Source organism: Pleurodeles waltl, chromosome 9 (genome assembly GCF_031143425.1).
Source record: "Pleurodeles waltl isolate 20211129_DDA chromosome 9, aPleWal1.hap1.20221129, whole genome shotgun sequence".
Lineage (NCBI taxonomy): Eukaryota > Metazoa > Chordata > Amphibia > Caudata > Salamandridae > Pleurodeles > Pleurodeles waltl.
Genome location: NC_090448.1, coordinates 140,680,478 through 140,703,802, shown reverse-complemented (window position 1 = coordinate 140,703,802; position 23,325 = coordinate 140,680,478). Strand labels below are relative to the sequence as shown.

The window sequence follows — 23,325 nt, the reverse complement described above, 5'->3', positions numbered from 1 at the left end:
CCAGCTCTTGTATATGTAAAGCTACTGTGCCAGATGTACTAAAGTTAGTGTTGGCAATTACCATATAGCAAATTTTTGCGATTCACTATTTGGTAATCGCAAACATATACAGGGAGTGCAGAATTATTAGGCAAATGAGTATTTTGACCACATCATCCTCTTTATGCATGTTGTCTTACTCCAAGCTGTATAGGCTCGAAAGCCTACTACCAATTAAGCATATTAGGTGATGTGCATCTCTGTAATGAGAAGGGGTGTGGTCTAATGACATCAACACCCTATATCAGGTGTGCATAATTATTAGGCAACTTCCTTTCCTTTGGCAAAATGGGTCAAAAGAAGGACTTGACAGGCTCAGAAAAGTCAAAAATAGTGAGATATCTTGCAGAGGGATGCAGCACTCTTAAAATTGCAAAGCTTCTGAAGCGTGATCATCGAACAATCAAGCGTTTCATTCAAAATAGTCAACAGGGTCGCAAGAAGCGTGTGGAAAAACCAAGGCGCAAAATAACTGCCCATGAACTGAGAAAAGTCAAGCGTGCAGCTGCCACGATGCCACTTGCCACCAGTTTGGCCATATTTCAGAGCTGCAACATCACTGGAGTGCCCAAAAGCACAAGGTGTGCAATACTCAGAGACATGGCCAAGGTAAGAAAGGCTGAAAGACGACCACCACTGAACAAGACACACAAGCTGAAACGTCAAGACTGGGCCAAGAAATATCTCAAGACTGATTTTTCTAAGGTTTTATGGACTGATGAAATGAGAGTGAGTCTTGTTGGGCCAGATGGATGGGCCCGTGGCTGGATTGGTAAAGGGCAGAGAGCTCCAGTCCGACTCAGACGCAGCAAGGTGGAGGTGGACTACTGGTTTGGGCTGGTATCATCAAAGATGAGCTTGTGGGGCCTTTTCGGGTTGAGGATGGAGTCAAGCTCAACTCCCAGTCCTACTGCCGGTTCCTGGAAGACACCTTCTTCAAGCAGTGGTACAGGAAGAAGTCTGCATCCTTCAAGAAAAACATGATTTTCATGCAGGACAATGCTCCATCACACGCGTCCAAGTACTCCACAGCGTGGCTGGCAAGAAAGGGTATAAAAGAAGGAAATCTAATGACATGGCCTCCTTGTTCACCTGATCTGAACCCCATTGAGAACCTGTGGTCCATCATCAAATGTGAGATTTACAAGGAGGGAAAACAGTACACCTCTCTGAACAGTGTCTGGGAGGCTGTGGTTGCTGCTGCACGCAATGTTGATGGTGAACAGATCAAAACACTGACAGAATGCATGGATGGCAGGCTTTTGAGTGTCCTTGCAAAGAAAGGTGGCTATATTGGTCACTGATTTGTTTTTGTTTTGTTTTTGAATGTCAGAAATGTATATTTGTGAATGTTGAGATGTTATATTGGTTTCACTGGTAATGATAAATAATTGAAATGGGTATATATTTTTTTTTGTTAAGTTGCCTAATAATTATGCACAGTGATAGTCACCTGCACACACAGATATCCCCCTAACATAGCTAAAACTAAAAACAAACTAAAAACTACTTCCAAAAATATTCAGTTTTGATATTAATGAGTTTTTTGGGTTCATTGAGAACATGGTTGTTGTTCAATAATAAAATTAATCCTCAAAAATACAACTTGCCTAATAATTATGCACTCCCTGTATGTACAGAGGTGTGTTTCACACTTTTTGCGATTCCCAGTGGGTCACAAAAAGACCTACCTCAAAAATATTCATGAGGTAGATCTCGGTATGCGACCCATAAGGAATGGCAAAAATCACATGGATGGCGGCCTGCTGGGGTCAGCAGACCACCATGTCTGTAATTGCTTTTCAATACAGCAATCGTTCTTTTAAAATGCAGTCCATTTTCCTTAAAGAAAAATGGGATGCGTTTCAAAATGGAACATTTTTTGCCATTCCCAATGGGTCACAAACCAAGATCTACCTCATGAATATTAATGAGGTAGGTATTTTTGTGACCCATTGGGAATCGCAAAAAGTCTGAAACACACTTCTGTACATACGTGTTTGCGATTAGCAAATAGCGAATAGCAAAAATGTGGCTTGTGGGACCACTGCCTGCTCTTAAAAAATATTTTTACATCAATTTGCAAATGGGTTACCACCTACTTGAAGTAAACAGCAAAATGTGCACATGCCAGTGTGATTCGGTATTAGGAAGGGACACCCTAAACAACCCCCTTCTTAAAACAGAATCACGGACGCTATTTGCAATTCGATATTAGGTTACAAAATTGTGAACAGGGCCTTTATACATAGAAAAATGCATTTTAGTGGTCACAAATGGCCCAAATCTACAAATCAGACCATTTGCAACCTTTAAAAAGCTTACGTCATATTTTGTGTGAAAACATGTCTGGTTGGGATATTATGTGTATATGTTCATGGGTTTAAAATAATAAAATAACTCTCTTGACCAACACTGTGTATTTGATTATTTGTTTCTCTGATCTTGTGTGTTGCCTCTCTAATGTATAAAAATTCCTGCACTGACTGCATGTGTATAAGGTCTCTAGATTTTTAGTTTGGTGTTAGTGTTTCGCTAACCTAACATGCAAGTGAAGCCCAAGAACATTTGCTGACAATGCAAGCACCAGGACTGTGATGTGAAGAATCACAGAATACCTTACAAAAAAACGTTCATCAAGCCAAAATAAAAGGATGTGCAGACGTTTTCTGAGCAAATCATGACAAGGCTAAGCAGAATGCTCCTGGCATTCATTATCACTGAGTACAATGCAAGAATCAGTAAGCGCATTGAGGATAGAGCTTGCAGCAGTACTCATTATAGCACCCAATTCTCCCAAAGAGAAATGTCCTTTTCTAGCCACTGAAGATAATGACAGAAATAAATTTGATTCCATGCAGCTTGTATGTAAGTATGTGGGTATCGATAAAGTGCAAACCTAGCCTGGGGGCATGAAGCACTGCAAAAGATCAGTGACAATTAAGACATTCTAAAATCATTTACAGGTCTAAGCTGCCAGATGTAACTGAATAGGCGAATTTTCACTTCTTTTTTGAACTGGAGAGTTGGGACCGTTCTAGTGCTTATGGGATGTTGTTCCAGGTCCTGGGTGCACAGATCGAAAAACTGCAGGTGTTTCGGTATCTGCTACAGATGGTTATTTTGCGGGCTAGATAGTCAAAGGTGGTGCAGCTGGTTTTGAATATGATACAGGCATGTAAAAGGAGCCACTGAGATCCCATCAGGATAGAGAACATATGGTTGAATTTCTTCAGGCCTTGCATGAAGTGTACTGCAGCATTTAGGAGTTTGCCATTTCATGGGAAAAGGAACTGTGGGGAGATGCATAGTGTATAGTCGTATTTTACATGCTGTGAGTGCCCAACTATATGTATCAGGTATCCTGGTACCAGCCTCACAATAATTTAGTGTTTGCACAGAGGCCTAGGCATGACCTTTGACATAAATGGGACCCTGGACCTATGACTTCTAGGGGCGCACCAAACATCCCCCTATTTATTGGCCGTGCACTACTGTCCCTGTGGTGGGTTTAGAAAGTAAAGTTGCAGTGGAAGCGCACCCTGTTCTGAGATTCCAAAGTTATGGCTCAACATTTTTACCTGTGTCACTGGAGTGGAGGCCTAAAGCAACCACTAGTGTACAGCTCTGCTTATACAAACCAATCCAGAATCTGGTGCTAACATTCCAATTGTATGTTATATGCATGTGTGCCTGTGTGGAACATGCATTGTGAAAATTAGTGAGCCAAGATAATGGAGGTCTGTGGGATCCATTTTGGACCGCTGTTCTCTGCTTCTTTGCACAAGGAGGAGGTGAAGTTTTTTACCACACAGTGGAAGTGCACTAATGACATTCCTAAAGCTGGTGGGAGGAGATCTAGCCACTGAGGAGGTACCGATGAGACAAGGCTCCTGTAGAGATTGAATTAGGCCTTTTGCTGGGTGGAGCTGCTGAATAGTATTCCTGTAGCACTGCCATTTGGTAGATGGTTGGGGGTGAAATGTGCAACTGGAGTCGATATTGTTAATGTGAGATGGATCCCCTGAAGCTAGCCATTTGGCTCTTCCCTGATCACTGTTCAGTGTGACTGTTGATAGCTGAAAGTTGAATGCTCACACCTCTTAGTGCCACTGTTGTTGGTGCTCCACACTGGAGAATATTCTGCTTTAAGGAGCATCACTGTACACAAAGGCTGTGTCTTGAAAGGAGCTTGGAAAGGACACTTGAAAGAAGGACCCCTAAGCGGTTCTCAAAGTGCAACAGAGAACTGCAAAGCCTGTCTGCTTTGACTGCATAAACATGGGAGCTACTGACCCACATGTTCCAGTTCCATGTTCTCTTTGATCAAGGAAGGGAGTGAGCTGCAGAGTACTCAGAGGACTGCTGTGCAAACAAAGTTGGTGTCTGCCTGAAAGCCAGTTTCCAAGTGTTATGGGGACATCATCTCTGATCCACAGTACCAAAAAGCCAACCTGCCTGCTGATAGAGGGAATGAGCCTGTCAACCCTGCAGGAGGTGTGGCGGTCTAGGGAGAGTTAGAATCTGACTGACCTCTTATCTGTGGGTCTGCCAGAAAAGGAAGAGCGAGAATGTCAATCTGCATGCCCCAAGGAGTGAATGGGCAGGCTCTCTAGACTAATGGTTCCAGGCAGGAACAATGACAACGACCTGTGTCCAAGCAGATTGAAGTACTGAGCCCAAGTGGACCATGCTGCTACATTAAAGAACAGCTGTGACTAAGAGGACTGTGCTGATTCACTAAATAACTGTATCTCAGTGCCTGTGCATCAGAGAAACTGTCCCTGAGGCAGATCACATGGTATCAGTAACTGCAACCAAGGCTGACCATGCAGCGTTGACCTTTGAGCCCGTGGCTTAATCCCCGTATGTCACCTGAACCCACAAGTGGGTTTGTCGATAGCTAGAGGCCTGCACCATCACTGGAGCCTCGCACACCGGCAAGGACTCCAGGCATTGGCCTCTGCTGCAACCTGCTGTGGTCTTTGCTCGAACGTGGGAAGAACCTCCAGCAAGCGCTCTAATCCGAGAGAACGGAGCGAGCAGGGCATGTCCTGTAAACCCCTGTCAGATGCCAGGGGAGGACTGAAACAACTCCACAGTAGTCAGAGATGTAACACTGGAACTGTTTTAGATAGTTGAGCACATAAACTGTTCAAAGAGGGAATGTGCACCCAAGCGTTGATATCTGCCCTACAGAGTTTGAACCTAGAAGTTTGGGAACCTGCCAATTACATAAAGGGGAGACACCCAGGACAGGGGAAGAGAGGGGGACCATGACCGAGCCTCAGTACTCCAAGTTCCAGTAAAGTAATTGTGCCTTTAGCCTCTTCTAAGAAGTATTACGTTTGACATGTGTATTAAAGTACTACTTTTCTTTACCAAAGTAAACCACTGGTTTGAGCTAGCAGTTATTACGGAGCTGAGGGTTTGCTGAGTTCTAAGGTTATTGATCCCCATATCACCTGTGACTGCTCGCCATTGCTACCACTGTGTGAAGCGCCGAAGTGGCTGTACTTGGCCCAGTTTTGCAGACCCAATATAGGAAGGAATATGGGACATTGGCGGCAAACGACCAAAGTCCCCAAGGCTGAGCCCCCTCGAATAGGGTCTAACAGGAAAGATCATCTCAGAAGGACATAAATGAAAGGTTGTGGTTCCCAACTAGAAGAGTAAGTTATAACGTGGTATTGAAAGTGATAGCTTCAGCCTTCTCTTTGGCTGAGGATGGCTGGGGAACACTGGTGGAAGTAGACAAAATGCTGAATACATTACAAGGGCATGCCTAAACTTACTGCATTTTTATCGGCCACTGCCAAGTAATGTCTACACTATGAAATTTGTGGCAGGACCCTTCAGGCCATGAATGAGTTGTCTGAAGAATGGCAATAACAGGATGGAGAATTAACACATTGTAATGGGGCGTGTACCTAAAGCTTTGGGCTTCCATTCGGAAATAAGAGGGGTCACCCCTTTCATGCTCCCTCCTACTTGTAAATCTGAAACGATATTACAAAAGCCATTTTAGGGGTCAGTACGAATTTTCTGACTAGTAAAGGGCTTTTTTACATCAACAAAATGTCTCTTGTTCTCCTGAACTCTGCGAATCCGACTCTAGATTCTGCCTAAAGTATTTCCACGGAGATTCGGATGATACTGTAGAGTAGATAGGTGTGCTCCTACAAGCAGAAGTTCCTGCCTCTGCAAAGTCCTTCGAAACACAACTGTAAACTAAGGTGCTAAGATTTCTAAAAAAAAAGAATTAAAAATGCTCCTTAAGAAAGAAAGTATTGTAGGTTATTTCAAATGTAACTTTCTCCAATGTTTTTCGAAGTCTTTTATTTATAAGCACTTCGCACACATCCGAAATCAAGACATACACTAAAGCAGCTCTCATCTGCGTTACATTGGAATGGTTTTATTTTACCTTGCACTCTTTTTCTTTTGTTTTTCCTCTGCTTCCTCCTTCTGGGCTGTGTTTAAACTTTCAGCATCTGCTAAGTTGTCAACAGCGATGGCCAAGAAAACGTTCAACAGGATATCTGGTTCACAGAATGTTAAGGTCATTTCTGCATGACAGTTGCTTTGGTTTTTTACAAGAATCCCACATGCTTTTTATCACTGCTCAAAATAGCAATCACACAACAAACGGAAGGTAACTGATCTGCATCCTAAGAGTTATAGTTGGTTAAGGCGACCTAAGCCTTCCACACAGGAAACCTCTTAAAGGAGTAGGTATGATACACGATTATAGGGGAAGCCAAAGTGCTTATTTTGTTTTCTACCTTTATAAAGCTAACAAGCCATCTGCTGGTAGCGTGTGTGCTTCTCGAGCAGATTTTGCTCGGCACCGGACTCGGTGGGGATCAGTAGAGGGTAGGTTGCGTGATCACTGAGGGCGAAAACCATTAATTATTTGTTTTACTTATTTGTAACATGCTTATCTGTAATCAAGGCCACTCTGAAAGCACGGCTAAAGCAAAGGATATTGGACATACAAACATTACTGCATGCACAAATAAATGCATTAAATCTAGAAACCTACAAAACAAAGTCAGCGGGAATATAGAACCACAGCATCCATTCAGGATCTTGAATGTATAATGATCAGGTATGTTCTCTTAATTGTATACAGAATACGGGAAATAGTGGAGCACATTTGTACTCCACGATTTGCGGCTACTTGATAAGTCCTTTTTCATTTAAATAAGAAAAACAGCATCAGATAAAAGTGTCAGCTGATGATATAAAACCACTAGTCACATATATTGTTTTGTGCTGTAGTATTTACATGAAATCTTGACTATTCTCTTAACATTCAATCGCGTGATTCTTCACTGTACACAAAAATCCACGTTCAAACATTAGTGAGAAGAATTAAAACACAAACATAAATGTTCTTAAAAAAAAGTAAGTGACGATTAGTTGAAAAGTCTACACGCCATTATGCAAGTGAAATTTCAGAACAGGCAAGGACAAATAGTATCTTTCAATCATTGAGTGCTAACATTTTATGAAATGTACAGACATCCAATTGTCAATGTGAAAAATACTGCTCCTCAGGCAGTGGAAGGCACTTAGAGAAGATCTTCAGGGGTGCACTAACTGTCACATGTGCAAACTTAGGGGCATACAGGGAGTGCAGAATTATTAGGCAAATTAGTATTTTGACCACATCATCCTCTTTATGCATGTTGTCTTACTCCAAGCTGTATAGGCTCGAAAGCCTACTACCAATTAAGCATATTAGGTGATGTGCATCTCTGTAATGAGAAGGGGTGTGGTCTAATGACATCAACACCCTATATCAGGTGTGCATAATTATTAAGCAACTTCCTTTCCTTTGGCAAAATGGGTCAAAAGAAGGACTTGACAGGCTCAGAAAAGTCAAAAATAGTGAGATATCTTGCAGAGGGATGCAGCACTCTTAAAATTGCAAAGCTTCTGAAGCGTGATCATCGAACAATCAAGCGTTTCATTCAAAATAGTCAACAGGGTCGCAAGAAGCGTGTGGAAAAACCAAGGCGCAAATAAACTGCCCATGAACTGAGAAAAGTCAAGCGTGCAGCTGCCACGATGCCACTTGCCACCAGTTTGGCCATATTTCAGAGCTGCAACATCACTGGAGTGCCCAAAAGCACAAGGTGTGCAATACTCAGAGACATGGCCAAGGTAAGAAAGGCTGAAAGACGACCACCACTGAACAAGACACACAAGCTGAAATGTCAAGACTGGGCCAAGAAATATCTCAAGACTGATTTTCCTAAGGTTTTATGGACTGATGAAATGAGAGTGAGTCTTGATGGGCCAGATGGATGGGCCCGTGGCTGGATTGGTAAAGGGCAGAGAGCTCCAGTCCGACTCAGACGCCAGCAAGGTGGAGGTGGAGTACTGGTTTGGGCTGGTATCATCAAAGATGAGCTTGTGGGGCCTTTTCGGGTTGAGGATGGAGTCAAGCTCAACTCCCAGTCCTACTGCCAGTTCCTGGAAGACACCTTCTTCAAGCAGTGGTACAGGAAGAAGTCTGCATCCTTCAAGAAAAACATGATTTTCATGCAGGACAATGCTCCATCACACGCGTCCAAGTACTCCACAGCGTGGCTGGCAAGAAAGGGTATAAAAGAAGGAAATCTAATGACATGGCCTCCTTGTTCACCTGATCTGAACCCCATTGAGAACCTGTGGTCCATCATCAAATGTGAGATTTACAAGGAGGGAAAACAGTACACCTCTCTGAACAGTGTCTGGGAGGCTGTGGTTGCTGCTGCACGCAATGTTGATGGTGAACAGATCAAAACACTGACAGAATCCATGGATGGCAGGCTTTTGAGTGTCCTTGCAAAGAAAGGTGGCTATATTGGTCACTGATTTGTTTTTGTTTTGTTTTTGAATGTCAGAAATGTATATTTGTGAATGTTGAGATGTTATATTGGTTTCACTGGTAATAATAAATAATTGAAATGGGTATATATTTTTTTTTGTTAAGTTGCCTAATAATTATGCACAGTAATAGTCACCTGCACACACAGATATCCCCCTAACATAGCTAAAACTAAAAACAAACTAAAAACTACTTCCAAAAATATTCAGCTTTGATATTAATGAGTTTTTTGGGTTCATTGAGAACATGGTTGTTGTTCAATAATAAAATTAATCCTCAAAAATACAACTTGCCTAATAATTCTGCACTCCCTGTATTTATGAGCCTCTAGCGCCATCAGAGTGTCACTTTTCCCAACGCTCTGGTTGTGCTTTGCCCTGTGCTGTATTTTCACCTTGTAAATACGACCCCTTCACACGCAGCCCTTTGCTTGGAAGGGGTATGCAATGGGTGTTGCTGTGGGCGTGCAACACCAACACCCATTGCATTTTGGCACTGCCTCAGATTTACGAGTTTTCGTAAACCTGAGGTAGCGGCAAAATGTAACGCCACCCCAGGGGTGACGTTAGCAAGGCGCAACACAGAGGAATACTTTTATTTCTCCTAATTTTTTGCATTTTCTATGCGTGCTGTATTTTTCAGCACGCATAGAAAGAACAAATCGCCAGACATGATTGTTTATGTGCGGGATGGTGTCCCTTCCTGCACATAAACAATCATTTCAAACTGATGTGTGCTGCATTTTGCAGCACACACAAAAGTGCCAAATCTCCGTTAGTGTTTGCTTATGTGCAGGAAGGGACACCTTCCTGCACATAAACAATCACACCTCTCAAAGCAGACACCCTTGCTACATTTAGCGCCAGCGCAGGGGACAAGACAGGGGTGCACCGTATTCAATTAAATACGGTGCATCCCTGCATTGTGAAAATGACGGAGCGCAGAGCTGCCAATTTTCAGCACAGCGTTGCGCTCCGTCATGTTCCTATAAATATGGGATTAAGTTCTCCACTCCCTGAGTGAATGACAGAAAGTTGGGTTGGAGGTTCTGCCTAACAGATAGTGTAGTCTGTGTATGGGGAAGCAGTACTTAGAAGCTGCTTACCCTGTGTGTCTTTCAGTACTAGAAAGGTTAGCAGTCATCGTGGAGTGCTGACACTGACTGAAATTGGGGTTTGTGCATGTGGACGAAGTACTCCATTGCGCTGCTTTGAAAGTTAACAACAATTCACCTCAGATAACAAATTCATATGCATCTAGAGATACAATATTCATCTTGGATCTTCAATTACATCTTTCCTTGTGGTTCACTGTGTTCTGTGCTAGGTAATTATCGTACAACTATGCTACAGCCAAAACTCCACTAAAAGGACATCGGATTTCAGTTGCTAAGACTTTCTGCTTCCTAGTTGACATTCTCAATTACAGAGAAGCATTCACAGGACAAGTTTTGTTGAAACAACCTTTTGAACTATTTTGTGCACCCTACCTGAACTAGACCGGGTTACAGTCATCTGTTTTCCTAAGACTGGGGATGTGGGTTCTGTCACAAGAAGTACCTATGAAGGAACAGGATGGATGCCTGAGAGGACAAATACATGTGTGTGCAAGTGGTGTGATAGATATAAGTATAAGACATGAAAAATACAAGGTTTAGGGCTAAATTATAGTTAGGAAAACTCTATTTATTCTTTTCATACAAACCATATTTAAACTTCGCAAGCATTAGAAATTATATTTATAGCTATAACTTAAATTTAGAACGTACACACCGCCTTCAAATTACTATAAGGTGCGCCTCCATATACACAGAGTTACCTATAACTTAGGGCCTCATTATGAGTCTGGTGGTCATCTGACCGCCAGCCTCGTGGTGGCAGTCATGTCCACCGCTGGTTTGTCGGTCCAACTGCCAAATTAAGACCATCCGCAGGGAATAATGTTCCCGAGGGGCTGGTGGTGGTGCAGGTTGTAATCAGCCGGGGTGGCTCTGAAGTCAGCGCAGCCCTGCTGATTACGACATGGTTCTCCGCCAGCCTTTTACAGTTTCATGGTTTCCCCGCCATGAAAAGCTGGCAGAGAAGAGGAGCAGGGGGCCACAGGGGTACCCCAGCACTGCCCATGCACATGGCATGGGCAGTGCAGGTGTCCCCCTTCTTATCACCCTCGTAATGCTCACTGTCTTCTATGCAGACAGTGCGCATTATGAGGGTGCTGGTGCCCCCTGTGTGGTGGGGGCAAAACAAGGTTACAGGGACGTTATAGTTAGGCTCACATTTAACACATACAAAACTAGTGAAATTCAGCAGTTATAGTTACCTCAGCTACCTATAATCCTCATGACATGGTCAGTGACATCACTACTGACATCTCAAATGACATCACTGAGGACATCATCCACAGAACCAGTCACACACCCACACATACCCATGCAAATCTCAAACATCCACACACAAAGCTACTCACATACTTTAAGAGTCATTCATAGACCCTTAAAAACACACCCACTCACTCACATAGCAACTAACACAACTACTCACCCACCCAATCAGTACTAACTCACCTATCCACACACTCATACATTTATTCACACACCCACCCACATACCCATACAGACCCATACAGCCACTCACACATTCACTCATACAACCACCCACATACCCACTAAGAAACCCCCAAAGCTACCCACACACCCACTCCCTCACACATACAACCACTCACACACCCACACACTCAGCCAAACAGTCACTGATACAGCCACTCAGTCACCCTCCAGGACCCCAGCACCAGAGCTAAGGGGTCAGGGTGTCCCTACCCTGGCCCCTTTTCTTTCTTTTTCCCCTTTTTCTTCTGGGACTCAGCTAAAGCCGAGTTTCAAGATGGGGGCCGACACTTCCTTGTTCAAGTGTTGACAGTCAATCAGATTGTCTGCAATTTACCCAAAAGTACTGAATGGATTCGCATCAGATCACAAAAAGCGTAATGTGCGGAACAGGATGTAGGTTTGTGCCAAATCTGATGTAATTCCGTTCAGCTTTTGGGCTGTAGGCGTATCTAAAGTTCCTATAGAAAAATGAATAAGAAAAATGGGTTTTGGCCCCCCCCCTCATTTTCTCAGCCCCCAGTTTTGGGACTCCCCTTTTTCTAAGCCCCCACTTCACGGATCACCCAGAAACGTTCAAAACAGAAGCTGAATTGACCAAAGTACAAGTTCTAAAAATTTCATAAAGATTCATCAAGCGGCACCAAAGTTATAGGGAAAATAAAAAAAGCTCTATCTGTGGAAACTAGGTCCTACCTATAACTACCTAGTGGTGAGACGCCCTCTAGGTAATATATATATATATAGCGTATTAGAAACTATACTAATATTTCACAAAACGGAGTGCAGGGATGAAGTTTGAAGCAGTCATTCCATATATAGGAAAACGTGTTAGTGCACCTGTATTTACTTGATATTTATATTTAGTTTTCAAGAGTTCCCAGTCTCCTACTGATGTACAGAGAAATAGTACTAAGGTATAACCCATTTACAGTTTTGCCTACTATGCTGATGACAAGTTACTTAAGATATCCCTTTATCTTGTAGAGATCCACTACAATATGTATATCTCCTTGATCCCAGAAGTGGCGAGGCAGAATGTGGAGTTCTGCATCTCTCTTTTCTCCTGTATCCCATTTTCATTTGCTGGCTCCTCCTAGTGGCTTACTGTTAGAAATGGGGTCTTTTGTTGGTAGTCAGATTATCCCCTGTCCAAGCAAGGACCCTCACTCTAGTCAGGGTAAGTCACACACAATCCAAATTATCCTGTGCCGACCCTCTGGTGGCTTGGCACTGAGCAGTCAGGCTTAACTTAGAAGGCAATGTGTAAAGTATTTGTGCAATAAATCATACAATAACACAATACAGCACCACAAAAATACACCACACAGTGTTTAGAAACATTTATAATATTTATCTGGATATTTGCAGGTCAAAACGATCAAAGATGCAATAGGTAAAGGTAGCGATATCACTGAAAAGTGATATTAAGGCCCTCATAACAACATTGGCGGTAAATCCTGCTTACGGCCGTGCAGAAGACCACCAACACACTGCCGCGGCCGCGGGATTCCACCACAGCTATTACGACCCACAGCTCGGAATCCGCCAAAATCTAGACACCCACACAAGTCCGCCACACCAAAGGTCAGTGATAAACTGGCGATAACAAAACCTCCACCATCATGCCAACAGGAATACGCCCACACTATCACGACCCACAAATCCACGCGGCGGTCTTTCAACCGCAGTATTCCATTGGCGGTACACACCGCCGCGCTCAAAATACACACACTCTTACAAAACACAACCACATTGGACAAATCGAAATACACACACACCTGATACACATACCACTCCCACACACCCAATACAATATTACACACCCACATTACCCACAAACACTTGCAACCAAAAATTATTGAGAAGCAGAGAGACAGCAAAGCAAAGACCACACTAGCATACAGAGACTCACAACACCATCACTCATACACCATCCACGCACAAAACACCTCACACCCCTAAACATCACCCCACACATCACAACACGCACCACCTCACACATCACCCACACCACCCCCATGGCACTGCAAAGACACCCCAGGTTTTCTGAGCAGGGTCATGGTGGAGGAAATCATCCGGGTGGAGCCACAGCTATTGGGATCACAGGTGCAGCACACCTCCATAGCTAGGAAGATGGAGCTATGGCGCAGAATCGTGGACAGGGTCAATGCAGTGGGACAGCACCCAAGAACACGGGATGACATCAGCAATAGGTGTAACGACCTACAGAGGAAGGTGCGTTCCGTGGTCTCAAGACACCACATTGCGGTTCAGAGGACTAGTGGCGGACCCCCACCTCCTCCCCCACAACTAACAACATGCAGGTCTTGTCTATACTGCATCCTGAGGGCCTTGCAGGAGTAGCAGGAGGAATGGACTCTGGTAAGTCAAAGTTTTATCTACTTCATCCCCCACCCCACCTGCATGCTATCACATACCCCCACCCTCACCCTCACCCTATCACTCCAACTCCTCACATATGTCCCACTATCCCAAACCACACATCCCAACACCAAGCCCTGCATGCAACAACAATGCATGGACACCCATCACCAATGCATGTCCACTATACATACCCACACAGACCCCTATACAATTATCACACAAGGTCCTACACAAGAATGTAAGCACTGGGGTATAGGGTCACCCACCCATTGCAAACCATGGCACACACAGATGCAATAATCATGCCTTTACACCCCTGCAGGGCCCCTACCCAACGTCACCGGACAGGAGGTTCCAGACATGCCCACTCCCCCCACAGAAGAGGCCCACAGTGATGACAGCAGCTCTGTCCAATTGGATCTAGATGGCCAGCCCGGCCCATCTGGGACCTCGAGACAGTCGGTTCCCCTCACACAGTCACAGGCCACCACAGAGCCTCCCCCCTCAGGAAACACCAGCACAGCACCCACCCAACAGGCCCATACCTCTGTCCCCAGGACACGTCAAGCAGCAGTGTGTCCACCACTACAGGGAACCCAGGCTAACCCACCACCCCAAGAACAGCAGGGACCTGGGGCCAGTGGCAGTGGGCACACGGTTCAGGGGACAGAGGCCCAGGAAAACCAGAGAACTGGGAGGTCTGCTGTGCGACAGGGGGAGAACAGTCCCAGGGAACCCACTCTTCACGAGGCCCTCTCCAACATCATGGGAGCGTACCATCATTCCCAGGAGACGATGGCAACGGTACTGGCCAGGTTTCAGGAGACCCAGTGGCTGCAGGAGGAACAGTATTTGGGGTTCAGGGAGGAACTCAAATCCATCAACACCACCCTGGGCACCATTGTAGGGGTGCTGAAGGACCTTGTGAACACCAGGAGGGACACTGTGGCACAACAGGGGGCCCCTGACACCAGCCTGGATGATGAACAGCCCACCATCTCTGCCGGCGCTAGTGGACAGGAGGCACCGCCACAGGACCACAACACCAGCACCCCACCCCCTGCAGATGGAGAACCACCCCGCAAGCGGTCCCTGAGATCCAGGACAAAGACAGAGAACAATGCCAAGACCCCCACCAAGAAATAAGACCACACTGAATGTCATCCTACTGTCCCACTTTGTCACCCTGTTCATCCTTAAACTGCCATTAATCCACTTCCTATGCCCCTTTGGACAATGCACCTGTGAGACAAATAGACTGGACTCTGCCAGGGACATTCCTCCACCATCAACCCTGACCATTTTACAAACCCTTCCACTATTTTGCACGTAAATAAACACCCTTGAATAACAAAACAATCTGGAGTCAGTCTGTGCTTTCACTAATGTGTATTTGCAATAACTGAGGGAAATAGCAATGTCCACTGTATTGTCAACATACCCATGTCACACAGCTCTAGTCCATGAGGTAACCCAGGTCACTCAGTGGGACCCACATCTGTGAAATCGAAAGGGAAAGTGACAATTGAGGGTTCATACACTGGGTGAAAGTGACAGACAGATGAGAGGTAGAACAATTTTATCAGATGTAGGAGGCAGTGATGTCTTCTTACCTGTGTCTCACTGGAACTATTGCTGGAGCACTGCGTTTCTGTTGTCTATGTCCTCTTCTTCTGCCTCCTCTTCTTCACAGTCAACAGGCTCCACAGCTGCCACAAGACCTCCTTCTGGATCATCCTACTGCAGAAAAGGCACCTGTTGTCGCAAAGCCAAGTTGTGCAGCATACAGCAGGCCACGATGATCTGGCACACCTTCTTTGATGAGCAGTATAGGGAACCACCTGTCAAATGGAGGCCCCGGAACCTGGCCTTCAGGATGCCGAAGGTTCTCTCTGTAACCCTCCTAGTTCACCCATGTGCCTCATTGTAGCGTTCCTCTGCCCTTGTCCTGGGATTCCTCACTGGGGTCAGTAGCCATGACAGGTTGGGGTAGCCAGAGTCACCTGTAACTGGCGAGGGACAACTGTTAGACACACACTGAACCTTAGGGACAACCCCAGACCCAGACAACCATTCACACTGTATAGGGTCCTGGTCCTCACCTATTAGCCACACACGGTGCCTCTGGAGTTGCCCCATCACATAAGGGGTGCTGCTATTCCTCAGAACGTAGGCGTCATGCACTGAGCCAGGAAACTTGGCGTTCACATGGGAAATGTACTGGTCGGCCAAACACACCTTCTGCATATTCATAGAATGGTAACTCTTCCGGTTTCTGTACACCTATTCACTCCTGCGGGGGGTACCAAGGCCACATGTGTCCCATCAATGGCACCTATGATGTTGGGGATATGTCCCAGGGCATAGAAGTCACCTTTCACTGTAGGCAAGACTTCCACCTGAGGGAAAATGATGTAGCTGCACATGTGTTTCATGTAACACTCTGGACAACATGTTTGAGAACATAGGCTGGGACATCCCTGATGCTATGGCCACTGTAGTCCGAAAAGACCCACTTGCCAGGAAATTGAGTACTGACAGGACCTGCACTAGAGGGGGTATCCCTGTAGGATGGCGGATATCTGATGTCAGGTCTGGCTCCAACTGGGCACACAGTTCCTGGATTGTGGCACGATCAAGTCTGTAGGTGACTATTACATGTCGCTCTTCCATTGTTGACAGGTCCACCAGTGGTCTGTACACCAGAGGATGCCGCCATCTCATCACCTGCCCCAGCGGACGTGCTCTATGGATGAAAACAGCAATCAGAGGGTCAGCCAACACTGAGGTACTAAAGAAAACAACTTTATTGCACACATTTGTCAATCCGCTTTGTGCCTGTCTTAGTGTGTATGCAAGGCCTAGATATGTGTGACGCATTTAAAATTAATGCCATGTGGCCCCCTGAAATGGCGGCTGCCTGACCTGTAATGTGGGACAAGGGGATATGAGGTAACTGCGCTGGCGTTGTACACCGTCGCGGTAGGCGGTCGAAGACCGCTGCGCAATCCTGCATTGGTTAACATTGGACCCTATGGGTACCAGGAGCCAATGGCGATGTACGCCGGCGGTTACGGTACGCACCGCCGCGGACGTGACTGCCATTTTCTCTCTGTTCACTCACTTGATACCTGATCTTCGACAGGAGAGGACCTACACTGCAAGTGCTGCTGTGACCTCAGTCTGGAAGCGACGATGGCTAAGGTGTCTGGGGAAAGGGCCCCTGCCTTCACCACGGAGAAGTTGGAGGAACTTGTGGATGGGGTCCTCACCCAGTACACACTACTCTACGGTCCTCCAGACAAACAGGTGAGTACACTGTGAGCATGCTGTACGGGCAATGCCTGTTTGGAGTGGTGTGGATGGGAGATAGGGGGGTGAGGCCTGCATGATCCGATGGTAAGTGTATGTGCGTCAGGGCAAGGGTGGGAATGTGGGCCAATGACTGTGATGGTCCGGACGGTTAAAGTTTTTCATATTCCCCTGTACTATTCCTCTAGGTCAGCGCCTACCAGAAGAAGGATATTTGGCGTGCCATCGCCAAGGACGTCCGGGCCTTGGAGGTCCACCACAGATGGATCACCCACTGCCGTAAAAGATGGGAGGACATTCGCCGCTGGAGCAAGCATACGGCGGAGGCCCAACTGGGGATGGCCATCGCACCATGACTCCCCTGATGTTCCTGATCCTGGTGGTCGCGTATCCGGAGTTGGATGGGCGCTTGAGGGCATCACAGCAGCCACAAGGGGGTGAGTAAAGTCACATCCATCTGATTCTGCGCGCATTGGAGGTATCTGGGTGGGGGAGGTGGGCTGTGGGTTCCCCTAGGCTAGGGCGAGCCTTGTAGGCAAGGACCCTTTGTGAGGCAGGCTAAGTGGCACCCCAACCACACTAGTAGTAAGAGCCATCTACACATAGTCAGGCTCCTGTGACTTCCATGTGTGCAGCAATTGGGCATAGGCCATGTACTCCATATCCCTGTGATGAATTAGGGAACTCTAAGTGCATGGCGTAGTGCAGAGGGCTGCTGTGTCTGTAGTGTCCGCCAACGGTAGCGGTATTGCATGTACTGAACATGTCTTCCTACTTTCTTTCCCCCCCTTTTTGTGGTCTCCCTGTTATTGTGTGCATTAGCATCATCAGGCGGAGGACCTGTGCCACCGGAGCAGGAGGGAGCTGCATCCCACATGGCCCTGGAGGGCGATACTACGGAGTCAGAATTCACCAGTGGGACGGAGAGCGAGGGAAGCTCCACGGCGAGGACTGGATCAGAGACCAGTGACAACAACTCCTCCTCTGATGGGAGCTCTCTTGCAGTGTCGGGCCAATCTGTGCCCCCCGCATCTTCAGGTACAGCCGCCACACCCCCTACCACCACCGCCCTCTCAGCAGCCCCTCAGCGTGTGCCCCGTAGCCGTTCACCCAGGAGGGTGGGCATCTCCTTCGCCCCAGGCCCCTCAGGCTCTGCCCCAGTCAGCACTGCTGCCCTCAGTGAGGAGGCCATTGACCTCCTGAGATCCCTCACTGTTGGGCAGTCTACCATTCTGAATGCCATCCAGGGTGTGGAGAGGCAGTTGCAACAGACAAATGCATACCTGGAGGTCATTTATTCTGGCCAACAGAGAGCATTTCAGACTCTGGCCTCAGCACTGATGGCAGCCATTGTCCCTGTGTCCAACCTCTCCCTCCAACTTCCTCTACCCAGACCCAATCCCAAGTACTTCAGCCTATCCCAAGCACACCGCCAGACCACCATGAACACACCTCAACACACAAAAGTGGCTGAGGCAAACATAAGCACCACACATCCCACAGGCACTCACACAAGCATCATACCCATGCAGATATACCAACATCCACTGCCTCCACTGTGTCCCCCTCCTCCACGTCTCCCTCCTCCCTCCCTGTCACGTCTCCACTCACACCTGCATGCACTACATCCTCAGCCACTACCTCCATCACCAGCACGCCCATCACCACACACCGCTCACATGCAATCACCACCCCCATTACCATTCACACATCCCCTGTGTCCTCTCCCTGTATGTCTGTGAGCCCTCCTCCCAAACTACACAAACGCAGTCACACACCCACCCAACAGCCATCCACCTCACGACAGCCTCCAGCCCATGCACCTTCACCCAAAGTCAGCAAACGAACACCTCCTACAACCACAACCTCTTCCTCCACTCCCAAACCCCCTCCATCTACCCATCCCAGTGTGTCTAAAAAACCTTTCCTGTCAAACCTTGACCTCTTCCCTTCACCCCCCCACTTCCGTCCCAAGGGCCCACCTTTCCAGGTCCCAACCCAGCACCCCAGCCACCACAATACCAGGCACAGTGGTGCCAGCAGTTACCGGCTTCTGGAGTGCGCCAAGCAGCAGGGCTGCCAGTGTCCCAAGGAGCGAGCCCAAGGACATTCCCCCACCTCCTAAACAGAAGAAGTTGCCCACATCCCGGAGGGAGAAGGCCAAAACACCTGCCACCAAGGGCTCAGCCAGGACAACAGTTGGGAGTGGCAAGACAGCTGCGCCACCATTCAAGGTGGGGAAGGGCCTGAAAAAGAAAGGCAAGTCAACGTCACTGCCAACCTGCACAGCGGACAAGACTGCCACCGTCACCGCCACATGCACCACCGCCACGGGCACTGCCGCCAGCACCCAAGATACTGGGTCCTTCACCTGCACCGCAGACACTGTGCCCTTCAGCAGCAGCAAGCTCCGTGAGGCCACCACCACCACAGCCGCTCAGGACACTGCCGCCAGCAACAGGCTCAGTGAGCCCACCACCAGCATCACCACTCAGGACACCGCTGCCAGCAGCAAGCTCAATGAGGCCACCACCAGCACCGACGCTCAGGAAACCGCCGCCAGCAGCACGCTCAGTGACCCTGCCACCAGCACTGACGTTCAGGACAATGCCGCCAGCAGCAAGCTCAGTGAGCCCACCACCAGCACCGCTGCTCAGGACACTGCCGCCAGCCCCGAGGTCAGTGAGCCCCCCACCAGCACCGCTGCCCAATGAGCGCCACAATCATCGCCACTACTGAGTCTGCCGCCAGCACCGCCAGCGGCCACGCCACTTCCTAAGCCAGTGGCACACAGCAGACATGGCTGCCATCCCCAGTCGTCATTCGTACGAGGCTGGTGGTCAGTTCCAGGGGCCTGGCCAGCTTGCATGTAGCACCAACGTCATTGGAGTGTCACATCCACTACCTCAGTCCTTGGCACGATGAAGCACTCTGGGCACAAAGCCCCCTACAGAACCAGTGGAGTATCACATCCACTACCTCAGTCCTTGGCAGGATAAAGCACTCTGGGCACAAAACCCCTCCAGAACCAGAGGAGTATCACATCCACTACCTCTGCCCTTGGCAGGATGAAGCACTCTGGGCACAAAGCCCCCTCCAGAACCAGTGGAGAAAGGCATCCACTACCTCAGTCCTTGGCAGTAGGAAGCCCTCTGGCCACAGAGCCCCCTCCAGAACCAGTGGAGAAAGGCATCCACTACCTCAGTACTTGGCAGGATGAAGCACTCTGGGCACAAAGCCCCCTCCAGAGCCAGTGGAGTAACGCATCCACTACCTCTGTCCTTGGCAGGATGAAGCACTCTGGGCACAAAGCCCCTTCCAGAACCAGTGGAGAAAGGCATCCACTACCTCTGTCCTTGGCAAGATGAAGCACTCTGGGCACAAAGCCCCCTCCAGAACCGGTGGAGACTGTTATCCACTTGAGAGACTGTGGCTTTGCACTCCCCAAAATGCAGCAGTGGGCAAACCACCCACTGGAAAGACTTGTGAGACTGTGGCTTTGCACTTCCCAGGATGCAGCAGTGGGCAAACCACCCACTGGAAAGACTTGTGAGACTGTGGCTTTGCACTTCCCAGGATAAAGCAGTGGGCAAACCACCCACTGGAAAGACTTATGAGACTGTGGCTTTGCACTCCCCAGGATACATAAGTGGGCAAACCACCCACTGGAAAGACTTGTGAGACTGTGGCTTTGCACTCCCCAGGAGAAAGCAGTGGGCAAACCACCCACTGGAAAGACTTGTGAGACTGTGGCTTTGCACTCCCCAGGTTAAAGCAGTGGGTAAACCACCCACTGGAAAGACTTGTGAGACTGTGGCTTTGCACTCCCCAGGATACATCAATGGGCATGGAGCCCCCTTGTGGAGCTGGCGTCGTGCACTTATCCGGCTGAGGTGCTCCCCCTTCCCTTTCCTCTGAGGTGCCTGTTTTATTTCGATCTGATGCCCCTGCAGTTTTCTCTCCGTTTGGATCGGGTATCTTGTGTGGGCCTCGCCCATGCATTTTGGGCCCAGAAGTCCACGGACTATATGGTGCAGTACATGGACTTAAAATCTTGGTGTACATATTTATTAATAGTGTATATATATTTTTGAGTAATGGATTTTTCTTGATTACAATTGTTCAACTCATTTCCTTTTGTCCTTGCTTTCTTCCAGGGGGGTTGAGGGGGAAAATGTAACGTTTCAGCATGTATTGGTGTGTGTGTCACTCTCTTTTCCCTCCCTGTTAAAGTGGCTGTCTATGTTGGTGGTTTCCGCCACGGTCATGATTCCATTTTCTTTTCCCGCCGGCCTGTTGGCGGTCTTACTGCCGCTTTAACACTGACCGCCAGGGTTGTAATGAGGGCCTAAGTGTCTTAAGTCTTTTTAAAGCAAACAAAGTCTCTTTTAAGCACAAAGTACCTGGTTTGCGTGAAAAATCTCTGCAAAGGGCCGCAGAGGAGGAGAAGCTTGGAAACAAAGGAGTGTGCGTTGATTTCTCGTGCCGCACACAGTGATGCACCATTTAGTTTCCACGCAGGGACGGCTGTGTGTCGATTTCCAGCACTCATTCGTGGATCCTCTTCGGGTTGCGGGGTTTTCAGACGCCCCAGGGTCTGTGAGTGGAAGGAATCCTGGGCTTGCGGAGCGAAGTCACAAGCGCTGCATCGATCCGGTGGGCATTGGGTGAAATTTTCTCCCGCACGACAGACGCTGCGTCAATTTCCCCTCTGGAAGTCAGGCTGTGTCGTCCCAGGTCGGCTGTGCGTTGAAGTTCCGGTCACAACGTAGGCGTCACATCAATCTTCTCCTTGAGAAGTCACACTGTGTCATTCCGGTTTGGCGTGCAGTGAATTTCACACCGCGGGCAGGCTGTGCATCAGGTTTAGCAAGTTGTGCATCGAATTTTCGCCGCACAAGGAGTTCAGTTGCAAGAGAGAAGACTTTTTGCTCCAGAGACATTGGGGAGCAGGAGGCAAGCTCTATCCAAGCCCTTGGAGAGCACTTCTTCACCACAGCCAGAGAGCAGCAAGGCAGCAGGAGATCAATAAGGCAGCAGTCCTTCACAGAAAGCAGTCAGGTGAGTCCTTTGGGCAGCCAGGCAGTTCTTCTTGGCAGGATGCAGGTTCTGGTTCCAGTTATCTTCTCCAGGAAGTGTCTGAGTAGGAAGGGGCAGAGGCCCTGTTTATATACCCAAATGTGTCTTTGAAGTGGGGGAGACTTCAAAGAGTGGCTTAGAAGTGCCTTTCAGTTCAATCCGGTCTGCCAGGGTCCCAGTAGGGTGTGGCAGTCCTTTGTGTGAGAGCAGGCCCTCCACCCTCCCAGCCCAGGAAGACCCATTCAAAATGCAGATGCATGCAAGTGAGGCTGAGTATCCTGTATTTGTGGTGTGTCTGAGTGAATGCACCAGGAGCTGTCAACTAAACCCAGCCAGATGTGGATTGTAAGGCACAGAAAGATTTAAGTGCAGAGAAATGCTCACTTTCTAAAAGTGGCATTTCTAGAATAGTAATATTAAATCCAACTTCACAGGTCAGCAGGATTTTATATCACCATTCTGGCCATTCTAAATATGACCTTCCTACTCCTTTCAGATCAGCAGCTAACACTCAAAAGAAGGTATGAGAGAAGCACCAATGTTAGCCTATGAAGGGAGAAGGCCTCACAGCAGTGTAAAAAGGAATTTAGGAGTTTTTCCCTACCAGGTCATATAAACTACATAGGTACATGTCCTGCCTTTTGCCTACACAGCACCCTGCCCTATGGGTTTCCTAGGGCATACCTTAGGGGTGTCTTATATGTAGAAAAAGGGGAATTTAGGCTTGGCAAGTACTTTTAAATGCCAAGTCGAATTGGCAGTGAATCTGCACACACAGGCCTTGCAATGGCAGGCCTGAGACAAGGTTAAGGGGTTGCTTAAGTGGGTGGCACAATCAGTAATATGGGCCCACTAGTAGCATTTAATCTACAGGCCCTGGGCATATATAGTGCACTCCACTATAGACTTATAAGTAAATTAAATAGTCCAATTGGGAATGATCCAATGTTACCATGTTTAAAGGAAGAGAGCATATGCACTTTAGCACTGGTTAGCAGTGGTGAAGTGTGCAGAGTCTACAAAC

The 23,325-nt window shown here is 47.6% G+C and overlaps 1 protein-coding gene across 2 annotated transcripts in view; it reads right to left on the bottom strand.

The window, feature by feature from the left end:
- CACNA1D (calcium voltage-gated channel subunit alpha1 D) overlaps positions 1–23,325 on the bottom strand; it is a 1,248,477-nt gene that overhangs the window by 526,820 nt on the left and 698,332 nt on the right. For both annotated transcript variants that reach the window (XM_069206436.1, XM_069206437.1), the window contains exon 16: positions 6,467–6,581. In XM_069206436.1, coding sequence (XP_069062537.1) covers positions 6,467–6,581 — 115 coding nt within the window. The remainder of the gene's footprint in view (positions 1–6,466; positions 6,582–23,325) is intronic.